General features: G+C 46.9%; 1 protein-coding gene across 1 annotated transcript in view; it reads left to right on the top strand.

Moving 5' to 3' along the window:
* The window catches only part of LOC119441856 (polypeptide N-acetylgalactosaminyltransferase 1), a 29,534-nt gene extending 12,869 nt beyond the window's left edge, over nucleotides 1–16,665 (top strand). The window contains exons 3-12 of the mRNA XM_037706491.2: nucleotides 1,418–1,598; nucleotides 3,247–3,416; nucleotides 4,969–5,176; nucleotides 6,268–6,438; nucleotides 7,332–7,449; nucleotides 9,797–9,983; nucleotides 12,189–12,331; nucleotides 13,006–13,119; nucleotides 13,639–13,779; nucleotides 15,792–16,665. Of these exons, the coding sequence (XP_037562419.1) occupies nucleotides 1,418–1,598; nucleotides 3,247–3,416; nucleotides 4,969–5,176; nucleotides 6,268–6,438; nucleotides 7,332–7,449; nucleotides 9,797–9,983; nucleotides 12,189–12,331; nucleotides 13,006–13,119; nucleotides 13,639–13,779; nucleotides 15,792–15,938 (1,580 nt within the window). The 3' untranslated portion in view covers nucleotides 15,939–16,665. The remainder of the gene's footprint in view (nucleotides 1–1,417; nucleotides 1,599–3,246; nucleotides 3,417–4,968; nucleotides 5,177–6,267; nucleotides 6,439–7,331; nucleotides 7,450–9,796; nucleotides 9,984–12,188; nucleotides 12,332–13,005; nucleotides 13,120–13,638; nucleotides 13,780–15,791) is intronic.
* Nucleotides 16,666–17,313: the final 648 nt, after the last annotated feature.

Genomic DNA, 17,313 nt, shown 5'->3' with positions numbered 1-17,313 from the left:
TGTATCAGATGCCATATTTCACGATGTGGCTGAAGCTCCAAGCTATAATATGCTCGGAGTCGAGGGCACTGCCTCCTGGGTTCGAGGCTTGAACCTTGATATATATTCTTCCTCTGTATGTACTATTCGCCTTTCCCGTATACTCCCAGCGTTTAGTAACAAACCCGATGCTCGTCTGGTTGATCCCTCTACTTTTCCTCTACTTGCTTTCTATTTATCTCTTCTGACTTTAATTTACTCGGACGGTACTATTCGATGGGTTAGACACTTGGACTACAACCGACCTTGACTACCTTGACACTAGGACTACAACCGACCTCACTGGCCATAACACAGTTTCTTCTTTTGTTTCGAGTGTTATACGGGTGTACATTGTCGTCAGCTGCTTTCTTTTATTCTTATATTCACCACCCGCGATTACTAAACATTATCGCAATATTACGAATCTTTGCATTTAATGTACGTGAGTGTTCCTTGCGCTTTTTATTTGCTTTGTACATTTATTTATGCATGCTAAAATACAGAGTGATGTACCCAGCTCTAACTGTGTGAACCACGATATGAGCTGTGCGCTGTAAATTTTGATTTCCTTTCTGTTTGTTACTACCACCACGTCAGTTGTTCCGTGAAGGAGCTGAGACCCCGCCAGCTTCACTCGCCTTTAGTCACGGCGTCATCTATCCCCGAAAGGAACGGTAATATAAAATTAAAACAATTTTTCCTTCCTACCCGCTACCTTTCCCAGCATAGAAAAGAGGGCAACAGAACAAGCGCAACGCCTTGAAGTGAGTAAGAAGTGAAGCGACGCGAAAGCGAGTCACGTAGCGAGGCCACCATATATGGCATCCATACATGTGCTAGCGCTTCATGGCGTCATGGATTTCAACAACGTATACTCGAGACTATAGCGGACTGTTTTTGAATAGAGGATGCCAAGTATGCGTTCAAAACATCGAGCAAGGACTCATCCCGGCAACTCTCGAGAACTTTGCCCGCTCAAAAATATTCTTAAGCAGGCGAAAACATCGTTAAATCGTCGCACTGACGCCATGGGCGGAGTAGCTTGGCCGCCGCAAGATTAAAGAATGGATGTTTGGTGTAAATTCTTTCCGTTAACAGCCAAGCCAAAGAAATGCATGTAAGGTCTAGAAAGAATGTTCTACCACCGTACTGATTTCTGTTTCTGTTTAGTGCCCCTTCACTTCATTTCCGGCAGGTTATAGTACACACCTGTACATGTAGTGCGACGTTTCCTCGATTGCTTCTGTACACCGCCGCATGTCTCCCATCAGAGGACAAATGGCGCCTAATGCGTTTTGCTTGTCTCGAACCCCTAGTCGTGCTGATTACCGGGAGAGATGACTCGCTCTTAACACAAAAAGAAGAGGGTGTTTATTCTTGCTCCGGGCGCACGCAGAGATACTCAACGCCAACGACTTCGCGCCGGAGAAGAACGCCGGCGCCGAGGGCCAGGCCGTGATGGTGCTGCCCCACGAGCAAGCGCGCAGCAAGCTGCTCTTCCACGTGAACAAATTCAACCTTCTAGTCAGCGACAGGATTCCCCTGAACAGGTCTCTTCTGGACGCCAGGAAAGAGAGGTATGCAAATCGCGTTCGTGGTGGTGGGTTGTAGCATAGTCCCTCAATATTAAGGGACTATGGTTGGAGTTACTGTATATGCTACCAAGTTGTAGCAACAGGCCGGTCTAGCCTTGCGATAAAGGACGGCAATTGCTCCGCCAGAGCGTCTCTTACAATATCACTGCAGTGTTTCACCATATGTTCATCCAACCATTCTCTCTTAAGAATGCGATAAGGAGACGTGAAGCTTCTTTGCGGGTTATGACTGATCCTCGGGGAATACAAGGTGTTGCAGGCACGCATGCGGAAGGTCCTTTTTTTTTTTTTTTTTTTTTTTACTGATTCTCCGGGAGAGCGTCCCTTTGATTGCTGCTCTAGCCAAGTAGCCTGGAGCTGCTTTAGTGCTCCCAGTTTTTCTCCACAGCCTTGTACAGCTTGCTCTGCGAAATTAACTAAAATATTACTTCGCTTTTAATAACTACAGCTCTTCGTTATTGCCGCTGTCAAACGCACCCTTTGCGTTTTAGCATGATTGTTGACAGTGAAAATAGCCTCAAGGACACTATTTAGAAGCAGAGCAAATGAGGGAGATTGTCTATTTTTCTATTAGCAGGAAAATATTCATGTTCGTCGTTTGCACTCCGACCATCATTCCTCTTTCTTTCTTTCTTTCTTTCTTTCTTTCTTTCTTTCTTTCTTTCTTTCTTTCTTTCTTTCTTTCTTTCTTTCTTTCTTTCTTTCTTTCTTTCTTTTCTTCTTTCTTTCGTTCTTTCTTTCTTTATTAATATGGGACTAATGCAAGTAATAGACTGAACTGCTGCGTCATGCACATGGGAATTTATATTTCTGTGCATGACAGGCTAGACATTTATTATAGACCGCAAAATTGCGCTGACATGCACCCTGCAGCCGCTCAGAACATCGCCTAAGTTCAGGAAAGTGCCTTCGTAAACTGCGTGAACTCTTCACACTGCTGTCATTGGGTCGCATGACAGAGAACAATGTGACGTAATCGTGATGAGGAGGTTTCGAAGAGTTCATTGACCGACGACTTCCTGCAGAGCAGTTCCTTGCGCATGTGGCCGTTATCGTATACGTGTTTGTTCAACTACGTAAAACAGTTGTTGCCCATTGTTGTATATCGTTGTAGCCCTGGCGTTGCAAAGCGGTTATTGCCTTGACTAGAGCAGTGGACAACAAGTGCAAAAGAGCTTTTGCACACACTTACGCGCACGCGGAAAAACGGGTTCTTTCTGTTTTGATGCCATGGGACGCGTGGGACAGGTTATGAAAAGGTACCACCCCTATTGTCAAGTTGCCACCCGTTGACACATACTTCCGAATCCTATATGTTCAGCATGAAAAAGGCGTGCAAGAATCGAACGCACAACCTATAGTTCATGTTCAGGAGCAGAACAACCCAGCCGCACAGCCACCGCGATGGATACGAAAGTGTTTATAGTGTGAGGACCTAATTGTGTCTCAAGTTATCGCCACCGCAGCCTTCTCTTCTGACTGGAACATAATAATTACCGAAGCTGCCCGAGTCGTAGTTAGGAATTGCAACGGCCAATGTGATATGCCTATCGAGGAGACAGAGACAACAAAGCGATGTTTACATTTCGTTTACAACTATCCGATGCCTTATTGCAAATCGCCTTCGCAGCTGCAAGAAACTGTGGTACAACGTGAGCGCACTGCCGGACACGTCCATCATCATTGTGTTCCACAACGAGGCCTGGTCGACTCTGCTGCGGACGGTGCACTCGGCCATCGACCGCTCTCCGCGGAGACTGCTGCGGGAGATCCTGCTCGTGGACGACGCCAGCGAGAGAAGTTAGCACGCCGCTTCGGCACCTATATAGGTTTTAGCGTGCTATATACACATGGACGTCGTGGTGTATAGACCTTTCCATCGAGAGCTCCCGTGGCCGTCGCCACAATTCTTTTTTGAACTGTTGCAAGAACACTTGAGCAACTGCTGAAAGGCAGGGGGAACAGCGGCAGTACGTCGTGCTTACATCCATGCGCCACAGTCCAGGCAGAGGCGTTCTTTAGCCCCTATGGAAAGGTCTATACAAAGTGGCGTCTCCTTCGGTGTTTTGCGTCCGTCTCCCTTGCACAGATGGAATGATCGCTTCTGCAGTCAGCTCATTGACGTACCACGTCGCTGTTAGTGGACATTCCTCTGCTTGTGCGCCCACTAACAAATTAAATTAAGGGGGTTTTACGTGCCATAACCACGATCTGATTATGAGGCACGCTGTTGTGGGGGATTCATGAATAATTTGGACAACCTGGGGTTCCTTAACGCGCACCTAAATCTGAGTACACGGGTGTTTTCGCATTTCGCCCCCATGAAAATGCGGCCGCCATGGCCGGGATTCGATCCGGCGACCTCGTGCTTAGCAGCCCAACACCATAGCCACTAAGCTACCACGGAGGCTTTATGCGTCAACTCTGACTGCCTGTTTATTATTTTTCTTGTCTTACCTTTTTTCTCATCTCTCTTTCCACCTTTACCCTCCTCCAAGTGTAGGGTATAGCCGACTTCCTCCCTGCCTTTCCCTCTACGTCTCTTTCTCTCTCACTCACACACACGCTTTCGCCCACTGTTACCCGCTGACCACCAAGCGATTGAGACGCCGTTCGCCCACTGCATGGTACACTTGAATGCCGTAGAATAAGAAAAACGTGTACCATTTACAGATAAACAGAGAGCCCGAACTGTAATGGTACAGCCTCCCATGGGGAATGTGGCGAGAAAGGAAGAGCCAAAACTAAGAGGAATTAAGAAAAACAAAATTATACGTAACTGGGGCCAAGGGTTGACTCGCTGACGGCAGGTAGCATGTTGGTCAAGAAGTAGACAGTACTGATGTGTTAACAGTAATCGAAAGTGTTGCAAATCATTTAACACTAACATGTCAAGAGCTACCACTTTGCCACGTAAAATGCCATTGTCTGTGCCTGTACCGAGATATTATTCGAAGATACAACGCTGCAACGCAATCGCCTAACCTGGACCTGATGACTACTAGGCAAATAAGAACAATAAAATAGATAAAGTCAAGAAAGACCTGGACCGACCGAAAAATTCCCACGAGAAAAGATACAAAATTTATTCAGCGCACGCGTTGGAATATATGTGAAGCGGTAAATAAATGCTACACAGCTAAATGCGATGCCCCACAATCGTCTTTATTTTCAGACTATGCAACGTGTACTCTCGTGAAATGTTTATGCTTATGCGCCGCACAGGTCACAACTATAATGACATGCAATGCTTATGTTACAACGTTTATTGTTTACATTGTTCATCACACGTTTATTGTTTACGTGCAATGTTCATGTTACATGAACCTGACGACCATCTTTCGGCTCGCAGCGTTCCTGAAGGAACCCCTGGACAAGTACGTGTCGCGCCTACCGGTACCGACGCGCGTGCTGCGCTCCGGCAACCGGACGGGGTTGATCAGGGCTCGCCTGCTGGGAGCAGCTCATGCCAGGGGCCAAGTGCTGACGTTCCTCGACGCCCACTGCGAGTGCACCAAGGGCTGGCTCGAACCGCTGCTCGCAAGGATCGCCGAGGACAGGTACGGGCACCAGGGCATGCGCCCACGAAGACGTTCTGTTCGTACACGCTAGCGCTATTCCTAACAGGCGCTGGCCAATTGTGATATAACGAGAGAGAAAGAGAAACGAACGCCCTTGTGCACCACAGCGCCCCTGGCTACGGGCGAGAGAGAGAGAGAGAGCGCGCGTCGGGAACGAGAGAGAAAGAGAAAGAGAGCACAGCTGCGCCTCTAGCGGGAGCGGCGAGTACTAGCGTGGCTACGACGGCGCGACGAGGGACAAGGCGCGACCATAAGGAGCTTCGCCCCTAAAAGTTACTTGCCTTCCCGGCCTTGTGAAAGTAGATTTCCAGCGAAGCTGTTGCAAAACCACCACTACAACTGATGAAGGGAGCATGCAGTGCTTTATTGATGATTCGGATGCTTGTTTTGAGCTTGTTCTTTATTGAAACGTATGCTGTTCTGTGTGTTGTATGGGTGATTTCAATGAATGTATGCACTGTTCGCTTCACTTTGCTGAGCGCTTGTAGCCTCAGCTTTACGGGGGTATGAACCATTACTGATGATGATAGGTGCTTGTTTTGAGCTTGTTCTTTATTGAAACGTACTCTGTTCTGTATGTGTATACGTGATTCCAATGAATGCATGCACTGTTCGCTTCACTTTGCTGAGTGCTCGTAGCCTCTGAATTACGAGGTGGATGAGTTATTGCATTTTTGCTTGCTTACGGGGGTATGAACCATTGTTGATGATGATAATTTTTGTTCACGGACAGGACACGAAAAATTCCGACTATCAAGAGGCTTACAGCTTCGCTGTAAAAGAAATATCGACATTTCGCCCTCCATTTCCTTCGTTTAATGGCCGACCTTTTTCCCGATGAATACAAAATAAATAAATAATTGAAAATAAAAATTTCATCAGGCTAAAGTAACTTAGTGCCGGCCTTTCGTACCCCTTTCACAAAAAGAAGAGGGAGAGATAGAGAGAACAAGCTTTTATAAATGTACAAACAGTGCAAAGTGCGACAACGTATCTTGTAGCACAAATGCCCATTCGACGTAACAAGGAGTGACTACTCTCTGCTTCAAGTTGTGTACACCACCGTGCAGGAAACGAGTGGTGTGCCCCGTGATCGACATCATCAACGACGAGACGTTCGCGTACGTGCGTAGCTTCGAGATGCATTGGGGGGCATTCAACTGGGAGATGCACTTCCGCTGGTTCCCCGTAGGCCAGAGGGAGCTGATGCGGAGGAAGGGGAACTCGACGCTGCCTTTCAGGTAAGCTCATTGCTTACAGTTTTTTTCGTGTGGCTCAAACGATAAAGATAATAAAAAATTAGGCAATCCCATTACGTGCGAACTGGCCAGACTATTTGCAGCTGCTGCTCTTTCCTTGAACAGAAAAAAAAAATCCTCATATAGAGAAGGATGCTGTGGAAAGTTCTCGTATAACGCGTACATCGTAAAAGAGTACGATCAGTTTAATTCTCGAAGCGTTGATTCCTTTTCCTTTTGTGAGTCTGATGATAATTGCAGGCGCATACTAATGAACCTGGAGCACTGACACAGGCACTGCAACCAAGAACGAAGCATTAGCAGGCACCAATAAGCATTATATATATATATATATATATATATATATATACCGCCGTGTCTCGGCCATGATTTATTTGATGACATTGGAAATGTCGGCAATTTTCGTAGCCGTTTCTTTCGCAACATTTCATTGTCTAATTAACACACACACTTACACACACAAAACAATAACAAGCACTTTGAGTCGACACGCTTGAACCGATTAGCGATATGTAGTGTGATCAACAAGACACTTGAAACAAGATGTGCCAGACACCACACTTATCGAAGCCATTTGTGCGGTCTTAAACGTTGCGTTCTAACCCATTATTAAGCGCCATCCTTCACCTGTTAGACAGGAAATGGCGGACAGATCTGCCCGAGTGGATGCGCTGCAGCATGCTACTCTACACTGGGGAAGGGGAAAGGGGATCGCGAACGAGGTGATTATAATGAGGAGGGGAACAAAAAGGCAAGCTTTAGTGCTGTTCGTGTGTTGCGTTAAAGCAATCGTGCTACTCGTGTTTTCTATTCAATTCAGTACATGTAGTTGTGGCGCCCTGGTCAATAAAGAAAACACACGGAATGCCTTACAGGACACCAGTGATGGCAGGCGGCTTGTTCTCCATCGACCGGGAGTACTTCTACGAGATGGGTTCGTACGACGACCAGATGGACATCTGGGGAGGCGAGAACATGGAGATCTCTTTCCGGGTGAGCGAGCACACAATACCACGATAGGCGCGAGGATTCCCAGTTACGTTTAATGGCGAGACGGGATCTTTAAAGAAAGACTCGCTGCTATTTAGTATGTATAGCTCAAATTTGATTGATCGGATGTGAGAAACGCTCGTAAGCATGGGTGCTTCTTCGAATTTTATTGCTTTAAGGGCATAAATGCAAAACCATGTTAGGCCGACAGTCGTTTTCGCTCTCTGCTTAAGCAGACGACGCCCGCAACGGCCAACGGGGTACACTGCCAGAGTTAACGGGCCGCTTTGCCAACTCTCGAAGGTGAGGTGCAGCGTTGCAGCCTTCTAAGATCCCGTCTTGTCGAGCCGTAGTGTCATGCGTGCTCAGTACCCACCTTCAACACTGCCGGAGCTCCAGCATAGTGGAACGCACACGTCCCGAATTTGTTTAGTCTGTGCTATGAATATGGGTGATATGGGCTAAGTGCACGTCATCATCATCACCAACCTATTTATATCTACTGCATGACTAATGCCTCTCCCAAAGGTATTCAATTACCATTGTCTTGCGCCAGCTGGCCTCGTGTTATGCCTGCAAGTGAACAAGTGAAAAATTGCAAATGCGAATTTTACCCTCATGAGTGTAGTGTGCCGAGGCTGGAATCAGGAGAGAAAAATAGCACCAGGTGAAAATGAACAAACTGGCGAAAAGGTAGGCGTCAATAGGCACGTGGAAAAGCTGACACCTGCGACGCAAGATAAAAAAAGATGTTTGTATGCGCGCTTGACGAAAGCTTTCGTGCTATACGGATCTAGATTTTTGCTATGCAAGGACCACCATGTTGTAGTAATTCTCTTTTTTTCATTGGGGCAGAAAAGCCGGGCCATGCCTAACGCTTTGCGCCGTATCGATTGATAAGGGCCGTCAGTATGCTATCGAATGCGTCCTATGCAAGAGGATATCCTATCAGTGATACAAATAATTTTAAGCAGTTCCTCAGCGGATTCAAAATCACATTTTTACATTAAAGTAGCTTGTGTGCTCATGATACCAATTAAAATCCACTACTGAGACTAATTTATGCCGCTAGAACTGGTATTCTGCATGACAGAAAGCGTTTATACATAATTCCAATAATGCGTGGACTTGTTACCCCCGCATAGCAAATTTTCTGTCGCGCGATACTGAAACATGTTTCTTAATCAATTCCTTACAAACTCGAAAAGGAGCATCTGTGAACGCTGCATCTATGCATGTTTATGACAGCAGTGCCGTTGACTTGCCTGCGCGACTGTTCTACGGGTGAGCTCATCAATTTACTGCCGAAGTTTTCATGCTGAGAAACGGCAACAAGACATAGACATAGAAGACATAGACATAGGAAGTTCATCGTAACACACTAGCCCCTAAATCAGTGCAATCGTGCTTCTGAAATAAATGGCTGGGGATCCAATGGCAGTACACGTCCCCGTTTCGTACGTGCAAGGTCGCCTGAAAAATGGAATCCGGCTAGTGTCATGGGCGAATTACTTGTAAATAAAAGAAAGCGTCATCTGAAATCGAACCTTTAAAAGCTCACTCGGATTTCCAAATTCAATCTTCAGCAGACGCTGGAGCCATCGCAGAGATCGCCTCAGTCCGCAGAAGATTGTGTGATGACAATTATAACCTTAAAAAAAGCTCAACGACGGCTGCCGCTATGCGCGCCCGTTCTATCTAAGGTTCATTGCGAATTCAGAAATTACTTGCGGGCTTCAGGATTTCACCGCAAACTCTTTAGACCTTCTTTAGTATCTACACCTGGTCGACTCGACTGCTGCAGAGGTTCACCTCGATGCGTCTTCTATTTTGCCTGTAGCGATCGATCATTCTGAAATCGCCAGCGTGCTCCTGTTTCACGAGTGTGGATGAGATGTCTTAGCAGCTAAGGCTGCCAGGTGTGTATATACGTGCATAGAAGGCTGTGGCGCGTTGTGCGAGTCACCAAAGTATTTGTTATAAACCTAGCGAACCACTTCGCCGTTCCCTTCACTGCAGACGACGGGCTCGCTTTGCAGATAACTGACAGGTGTGTGACGACAAAATCTATGGTCACGCCCAGCAGGGGTGATGACAGCCAGGTGCCGGTCAATGGCGTTCGGAAAAGCGATCCGGTTCCTGAATGCGAAATACGGTCCCAGGAATAAGCAATTAAGTCAGCAGAATTTCGCTGAAAGTGATCTTCATAGCTTACGCAATAAAGACATAAATGGAAAGGGGTGTGTGTGTGTGGGGGGGGGGGGAGGGGGGAATCGAGCGAGAAATTATGCGCGACTCTGAAGGATACAACGCGAGAATGAGCGCACGCTGCCTTCGACAACTATTGCAGATCTGGCAGTGCGGCGGCTCCGTGGAGGTGGTGCCGTGCTCCCACGTGGGTCACCTGTTCCGCCGCACGTCACCCTACACGTTCCCCAAGCCCGGGGGCGTCGGCAAGGTGCTGTTCGCCAACCTCGCCAGAGTAGCGGCCGTCTGGATGGACGAGTGGGCAAACTTCTACTTCAACATCAACCGCGGTGAGCGCGAACGCACGTCTTCGCCACGTGGGCGCGTTCGAAACAGTACGTGGCTACGACGCCGTGCCATCAATCACCAGAGTGTCGGTGATGTGTACTTTGTAGGACGTCTCCTGAATGGCGTGTAAATACCGGCGGTTATCCTTGTGAAATTCATGCAGCAACTTGTACCGCTCGAACTCCATAATGGGATTTTTGTCACCTTTATCGTTAGTCAAGAAGGCCGCAGCTTTGTCGTCTAGAAATCCTCCAGACTTCAGCGATTATTTCCTCCACTTAGCCCAGTTACTGTTTTTGCGCCATTATACTCCATAAATCATCATCGTCACCCAGTTACTGCAAACAACGGTTATCAACCCTCGACAGATCCATCGCGAGCTGTGTACGCTTGCACTTAAGGACAACCTGTGCGTAAGTTGTACCATCGCACGTAAAGGGCTATCTCCCGTAAGGACTGCTACGCACCACACTACGCAAAGAGTTTGCTGTAGAGGCGTATTATTTTACGCTGAATGTCTTTTTTATATTGTCAAGAAATGTAAGGAAAGGCCGGTTTCTCCCCACTCCCCACAGGTGCACTTTATATGGTGAAGCCAACTTTCCAACAAATTACGCACGCTTGCATGCAGGAACGGCCTCCGCGGTGTGTCGAATGAGACAGTATCTGCAGAATATCGATAGCAATAAGACCGCCGTGCGAGACTGTACGAACGCGCTATACAGGGCGTTCAATGCAAAAATAGAAAATGTAAAGAAAAGCTGGTTTTTCCTCAATAGTACACACCTTGTGGTGAAGCCAGATTATCAGCAATGTACGCACGGTCGCATGCAGGAACAGCCTCTGCGACGAGTCGAAAGAGAGAGCATCTACAGGATCATCATCATCATAATCATCAGTCTATATTTATGTATCAAGACCAAGGTCTCTCTCTGCGGTCTCCAGTTATCCCTGTCTTGCGCTAGCAGATTCCAATTTCTACCTACCAATTTTCTAATTTCATCTCCCCACTTAGTTTTCTGCCGGTGGCGGTGTGGAGGAGAGGTAGAACACCGGGCTTCTAATCTACAGGATACCACCCGTAAAAAGGCTGTTGTGCGCGACAGTGCATTAAAAAAAAAGGGTGGAAGAAGGTAAGGAAAGTAGGTTTCCACCCGCAAGTCCTCTTGCTGTGGTTAAGCCAGATTTGCAAAAAAAAGCTACTTCGCGATCTAGAGAGCGAGAGAGAGTTCTTTATTGAAAAGCACAGTAGTTGGCCGGCGGATATTTGCCTGTACGTTACTCTGTAGCGAATGAGACGGATGGTTAGAAAGGCCCCAGGAAAAAAAAAATATGGGCAGTAGAGAAAAAAAAATTATGAAGGGAATAAGGTACATGCATTTATGATCATATCGCGACTTGCTTACGTCCTCACGCAGAGACATCCTGTACAGAGTGTCGTAGGTCGTACCATGTTCATGCTGTCGCCCATGAACGACAGTTACGCACAACAGTGCGACTACATTATACGAGGTGGTCAGTGTAAAACTGTAATATCGAGGAAATCTGGTTTCTCCTCAAGAAGCATCTTGTTGTGGTGAAGCCGGCTTTTCATCAAGTTGCGTATACGCTCGCACGCACTTCCGCGTCGCGTCGCAAGTGGTAGTGTCTAAAGTTACCGTAACTAAAAATAAAAAAACGCCTTTCGCGAAAGTACGACCGCACTACAAAGAGCTTTTAGCGCAAAACATTATTTAACTGAAAATGATTACAGCAGCTCCGCAATTATATTCGTGGATTTGTATTATTTGGCCCAGCCAATACACATGTATTTTTTTATACATTTCACAAATCCGCTGTTGTTTACAAAATTTTCTTGACTATAGTTGCAATTATAACCTTCTAACACAATATTTACATTGTAATTTTCAAGGCTATCGTCGTCGGGGGTAAATTAGTTTTGTACAACAATCCTAAGAGACGCGTGCTTTCAATCCCGGTTTACTTTCTCACGCGCGTACTGGTTCACGTAACTGGCCCCACCCACGACTCCGTGAACAGAAAATAGTAGGAGGCAAATACACAATTCCGCGACCGCGGGCATAGCATAAGAACACATATTGTAACACAATACTCGTGTCAACATATTTCAAAGGCGCACACGTGGGCTTTGTACCATGAAAACTCATATCCGGCTGAGCGTATTCGTTGTATCCTCGTTTTCGCAGAGATGAAGAAGAGTTACACCCCGCAAGATGTGGCGGAGCGCAAGAAACTTAGAGAAAAACTGCACTGCAAGAGCTTCCGTTGGTACCTCGAGAACATATGGCCAGAAAACTTCCTGCCCGGTGACAGCAGATTCTTCGGAAAGGTACGAGGCAGCTGTATCACTAGGAACCAAACAATAATTTTTAAAAAGGTGTGCTGATGGTTGTGTTGCGCTTTTGAAAAAAAACAACGTACAAGCCGAAAGGAGACGCACGGCCGAGGCAGGAAATCAAGAATATACAGGGTCATAGGTGGTCACGGTCTAGATTTGCTGGTACATGCACGGACAAAAAAGCACGTGTGAGCATTTAAGATACAAGTAAAGTGTAAAAAAATCCTTCTGGTTCATTGTTCAGAACAGAGTGATAAACTGGGACCGTGAGAGAGACAAGGACGACTGGAACAAGACGCCGTGTTCATGTCGAACAGCGTCTCGTGCCTCTCACCGTCCCGAGTTTCTCGTGCAGTTGTTAATAACGAACGTGTGAAGAGCATGAAACCCGGTTTTATGATTTCCTAACAACCCACACCTGCCCACAAATCTAAATCGCAATTCAAACTGAATGTTGCAGTCTCCGGCGTGCTCTAATCTTGTAATATGCAACGTGGATATCTCGGGGACTGCTTCTCGTAGTCACGTGCTCTCAGACTGATGCTAATAACTTTCCCTCTCATGAAACTTGCTCCTCCTTCTGAATTTCCGCAGGCGTTGTTTGGTTAAACTGCATGTTTCTGAGCTCGAGTGGGCTGCAATTCAAGCGCCTCGCACTTTTCCAGGTGAGAAACAAGAAGAGCGGGAAGTGCTTCGTGCGGCCGAGCTCCAAGAGTTATCACCAGCCGGTTGGGAAGGTCGTGCTTGAAGAATGTTCGCTTACGCACTACCCTATGCAGGTACGCATTCTCGACAAACTTCTCAATTCTGCAACCTACATTGTTAGACAGACAGCGTAAAAAAAGAAAAAGGAAAGAAAGAAAGAAAGAAAGAAAGAAAGAAAGAAAGAGAAGGGTGTTAAGAAGTTGAGAGAAGGCAGCTGATTTCGTTCCCTATTTTTCCCCTTCTTTTTGCGATGTTTCGTCCCACTTAAACGTACCAATTTTCTTGATCCAATATGCTACTTTACAGAACTATCAGTGAAGCTCTATAGAAGTTGCTGTATAATGGGCATGCACTCTTCTCATTTTTCTCAAAAGGAAGAAGGAAACAAAAATGTTGCAATGACAGTCAAATTTTGTTATATCGGGCAAGGCGCCGAGTAATCGAAGAAATTTTTTGCAGAGTAAGAAATGTTTGCAACATGCAGTTGGTAAGCGTGGCCGGCCGGTATTGCGGTTTGCGCGTAACGCCTCTTGAAAGCTAAGGTGACGCAGCATTTACAATTTGCACTTTGTTGACGCGCTGTTCTCTCGCAGTACTTCGTGCTCACCGAAGAAGGCTTCCTAATGACTGACGAAGCCATCTGCCTCGACTCGCCGGAGTCTCAAGCCAACACCAACGTGGTCATGATCGCCTGCAATAACCTACCCAGGCAGAAGTGGCGTTACGACCCTAAGGTATAACCTACATATAGCGCCGCGTGCGTTTTAATACCTATGTGCAGTCAGTGGCGCCTGAAAGCAGGGTGACGCTTATCGTGTTCATCCCTTTTGCAAAGCATAAATAATTTTCAATGGGTACATCGGTGAGTCTTTCTCGATGACGTCACAGCCCCTTTGTTGCCGTTCAGATCGGCGGACGGAGCTTGAGGAACTGGATGACACTTCCATTAGCGAGTCCTAATATCGTGTGACCTCTTGACCCTTGAGCTTCTACGTCCGAGCTGTATTCCTTTAGTTGTTTGTAGAAATATCATCAAAGACGAAGCTTGCTTGCAGCTTGTTTTGTTCGCTAGGGACGAGCCGCAATCGTCATGTCTTTTGCTGGGGAACGTGAGGTCGCGGGTTCAATTCCCGGTCGCGGCGACTATAGTTAGAGGGGGGCTAAACACAATAACGTTTCTGTACTTAAGTTTAGGTACACGTTTAAGTAATACAGGTGGTCAAAATGAATCTGCAGCCATTCGCTATACAGCGTCTCTCATAGTCATATAGAGTGACGTACGTTAAGCCCCATGAATCAGTCGTCGACGTCAAGCACTCGTGCATCTTTTTTTATACATTTGATTCCTTTCCTTGTCATCAGTTCGTATAATAACGTTTGAACCTCGCATGTGTGCTGAAGAAAATCTCCGTTCTTAATGTGGGCGTGTCTCACAAATATTTTCCAGCAAATATAAGAGCCATCGCGCGGTGTAATATTTCCTAATCGGGATATAACGCGCAATAACTCAGAAGGATAAACTGCAATTTGGTATTGTACATATTTATTTTTCTGTTTGGGAAAAGACTCGGGTAAGTGACTGATTCATAGAGTTTAACATTTCAAAGCAACACTTGGTCTATGAGAGACCAAGTCTATGAGAGACCGTAATCGAACCCTCGACCTTCGTGCTCAGCCGCAGAACGCTATGGCCGCTGCGCAAGCTGCGCGATAGACACCTTGAGGCTGAATCGCTCGAGTCGTTCAATTTTATTATTGCGATAGCAATTATATGGACACTCAAAAGCAGATTTCTGCCGTCGGCGTCGCCGTCGCCGTCGGCGTCGCCGTGAGGTTCCGTATGACGTCATTTGGAGATGAAATCGTCGCCGCGCGCCGAACGCTGTATGTGCGAGTGAAAGGGCGCGAGGGGCGCGTCTTTCACGGGGAGTGAACGCACGGCGGAGAACAAACGCGCGTTCTGCGCCGTGCTCGCTTAAGGGCTGCAGAAGTAGGCGTCTCTTTTCTCCTTTACAATCACCATATATGTAGAGCAAACGCGCCTTCTTCGGACGCGCGAGAGGCCGTGGGGGAGGGGGAGGGAAGGGAGGCGACGTTTAGCTGCGGCACCAAGTGCCTATTTATATCAGAGGCTCCAGCAACAGTCACCAACGCCGCACGCATTTTGAGCTAACGCGGGCAAAACGCCGATGGCGTCGACAACAGTTCTGCGTGTTGTTGCTACCAAAGCCGCTCACCTTACTTCGTATGACGTTGCTGTGTTGCTATCGCATTCATTGCTTCGCCCTTAGGGCGAAACTGTGACATTTTCATTTACATGTTAAAGCAACACGACGGATCAGGCTCCTGTCAGATTGCAGTCCGTAACACCAGCTTTTTCTCCCTTATTAGGGCGAAAGCCTTAGAGGGCTCATGGGTCGAAAAATTCGTTGTCCGGCGTTATGGCACCGAAATTCATGGTGCCACCACGTGTTTGTGTCACCCACAAAGGCCGTGGGCTCGAGTGCCTTAATTAACTCTACCATAATTAATATAGAGTTAATTAAGGCCCTCGAACCAACAACCTTCGTTGGGAGTCGAACCGTCGACCTTTGGTGGAAGAAAACAAGTAACAGGAAGTAACAACGAATTCGCATGAGAATGTCAAAGTAATTTAACGAATGTCTCGTGAGCGCGCAGGCTTTCGCCTTCATCTTCTTTAGCGTATGCTAAAGCGACTGTCAACCTTTTTTTTTATATATCCCAGACTGAAGAAATTGTGCACAAGACAACCAAGCTCTGCCTCGACCTGCCCAGTCGACGCGGACCACAGGGAGTCCGCGTGCAGAAGTGCAACGGAGGCCGAAGTCAGAAGTGGATCATGGAGTCCGTCGACTGGAAGACGCTCGCATAGACTGCGTTCCGAACTGCGACGATGGTGTCAGAAACTGCTAGCGTTTAACGATTTATTGCCGAACTCGACCAAGAAAAGCGACGTTAACATGTCTTTCATTGTTATATTATATTTAGCGTAGCGGAAACGCACTGACGCAAACGTATTTCGGAAAAAGAAAGAAAAGAAAGACCGTTTTCGAGCGAGCAGCAGCACCTGCGAAGTCAGCTGGTGACGCTGCGAGTTTGTGACCAATCATAATGCGCTGTAGAAACGTTCTTGCCTTGCACGAGTCTTTCAATCGAAAAAAAAAGAAGGTACAAAGGTATTACTGACGATTATTCTTGGTCGATATGTTACGGCAGCACATAAATGTAACATAGTCGGTCATTGCAGTACACGTTCTTCGCACCTTGGTTCGACATAATGGACGTCGCAAGCGTGTGTGTCTTCTGGTACGCACCTGCGCCAGTACGTCTCCGCTATGCAAAAGCTCCATATTAATTTATATAGCAAATATTTCACGCATCACACTTCTTTTACCATGTACATAGCACGACGATATGACGTGCTCTAAGACCTCTTTCTGTGCATAAATCATCAGCGTCCCTTCTCGGCACGCGAATAAACTTTGCGAGTGCCATGTAATATATACACGTAAGGTGAAGCACGAGAGGCGAACCCGATCGTGCAAGAACAGGGTTGTTTAGTGTGCCTAGGTATTTATGTACGCAAATAAATATTTTTACTCCAACGCCTCCATTCCGTTACTAATTACAAACACTAAATCCTGATGAAATGGCTATGGAAGCCGGGCTCTTCTGACGTACTTCTATAACTATCGAGCAAATAGGTGCTCCTCATTGGGCAAGCTGAGCAGTCGGCTCGTATGAAAACACGCCGCGGTGACCACGTGGCTGCGGCGTTGGGCTGTAGAGCTCGAGCTAGCGGGTTCGATACCGGCCGCTGCGGCCGAATATCGATAGGGGGCGAAAGGCAATAGCTCCTGTGCACTTAGGTTTAGGCGCACGGTAAAGAACCTCAGGTGGTCAAAATTAATACAGAGTCCCTCACTACGGCGTGCCTCATAATCAGATGGTGATTTTGGCACGTGAAACCACAGAAATACGGGTGGTGACCACATAACCGAGGAAGCCGCTACACAATTATAAAATTGTGGCGAGCTGAGAAATTGAATACTTAAGTCCACATTTGTAGCCACTCGTTTATTCTGGCTTATTTGCACGACCCCCCCCCCCCCCCCCCCCCCCCCGTCACCTTTCTCTCCTCCGAGGAAAAAATAAATAAACAATTCGCCGACGATTAAAATACTCCTTAATGCGAAATTTGAGCGCAGCTCTATACGTGTTTTCATTTCGCGATATATTGGCTGGCG

This window comes from Dermacentor silvarum, chromosome 2 (genome assembly GCF_013339745.2).
Source record: "Dermacentor silvarum isolate Dsil-2018 chromosome 2, BIME_Dsil_1.4, whole genome shotgun sequence".
Lineage (NCBI taxonomy): Eukaryota > Metazoa > Arthropoda > Arachnida > Ixodida > Ixodidae > Dermacentor > Dermacentor silvarum.
Note: the sequence above shows the minus strand (reverse complement) of the source record. Positions and strands in the feature narration are given on the sequence as shown.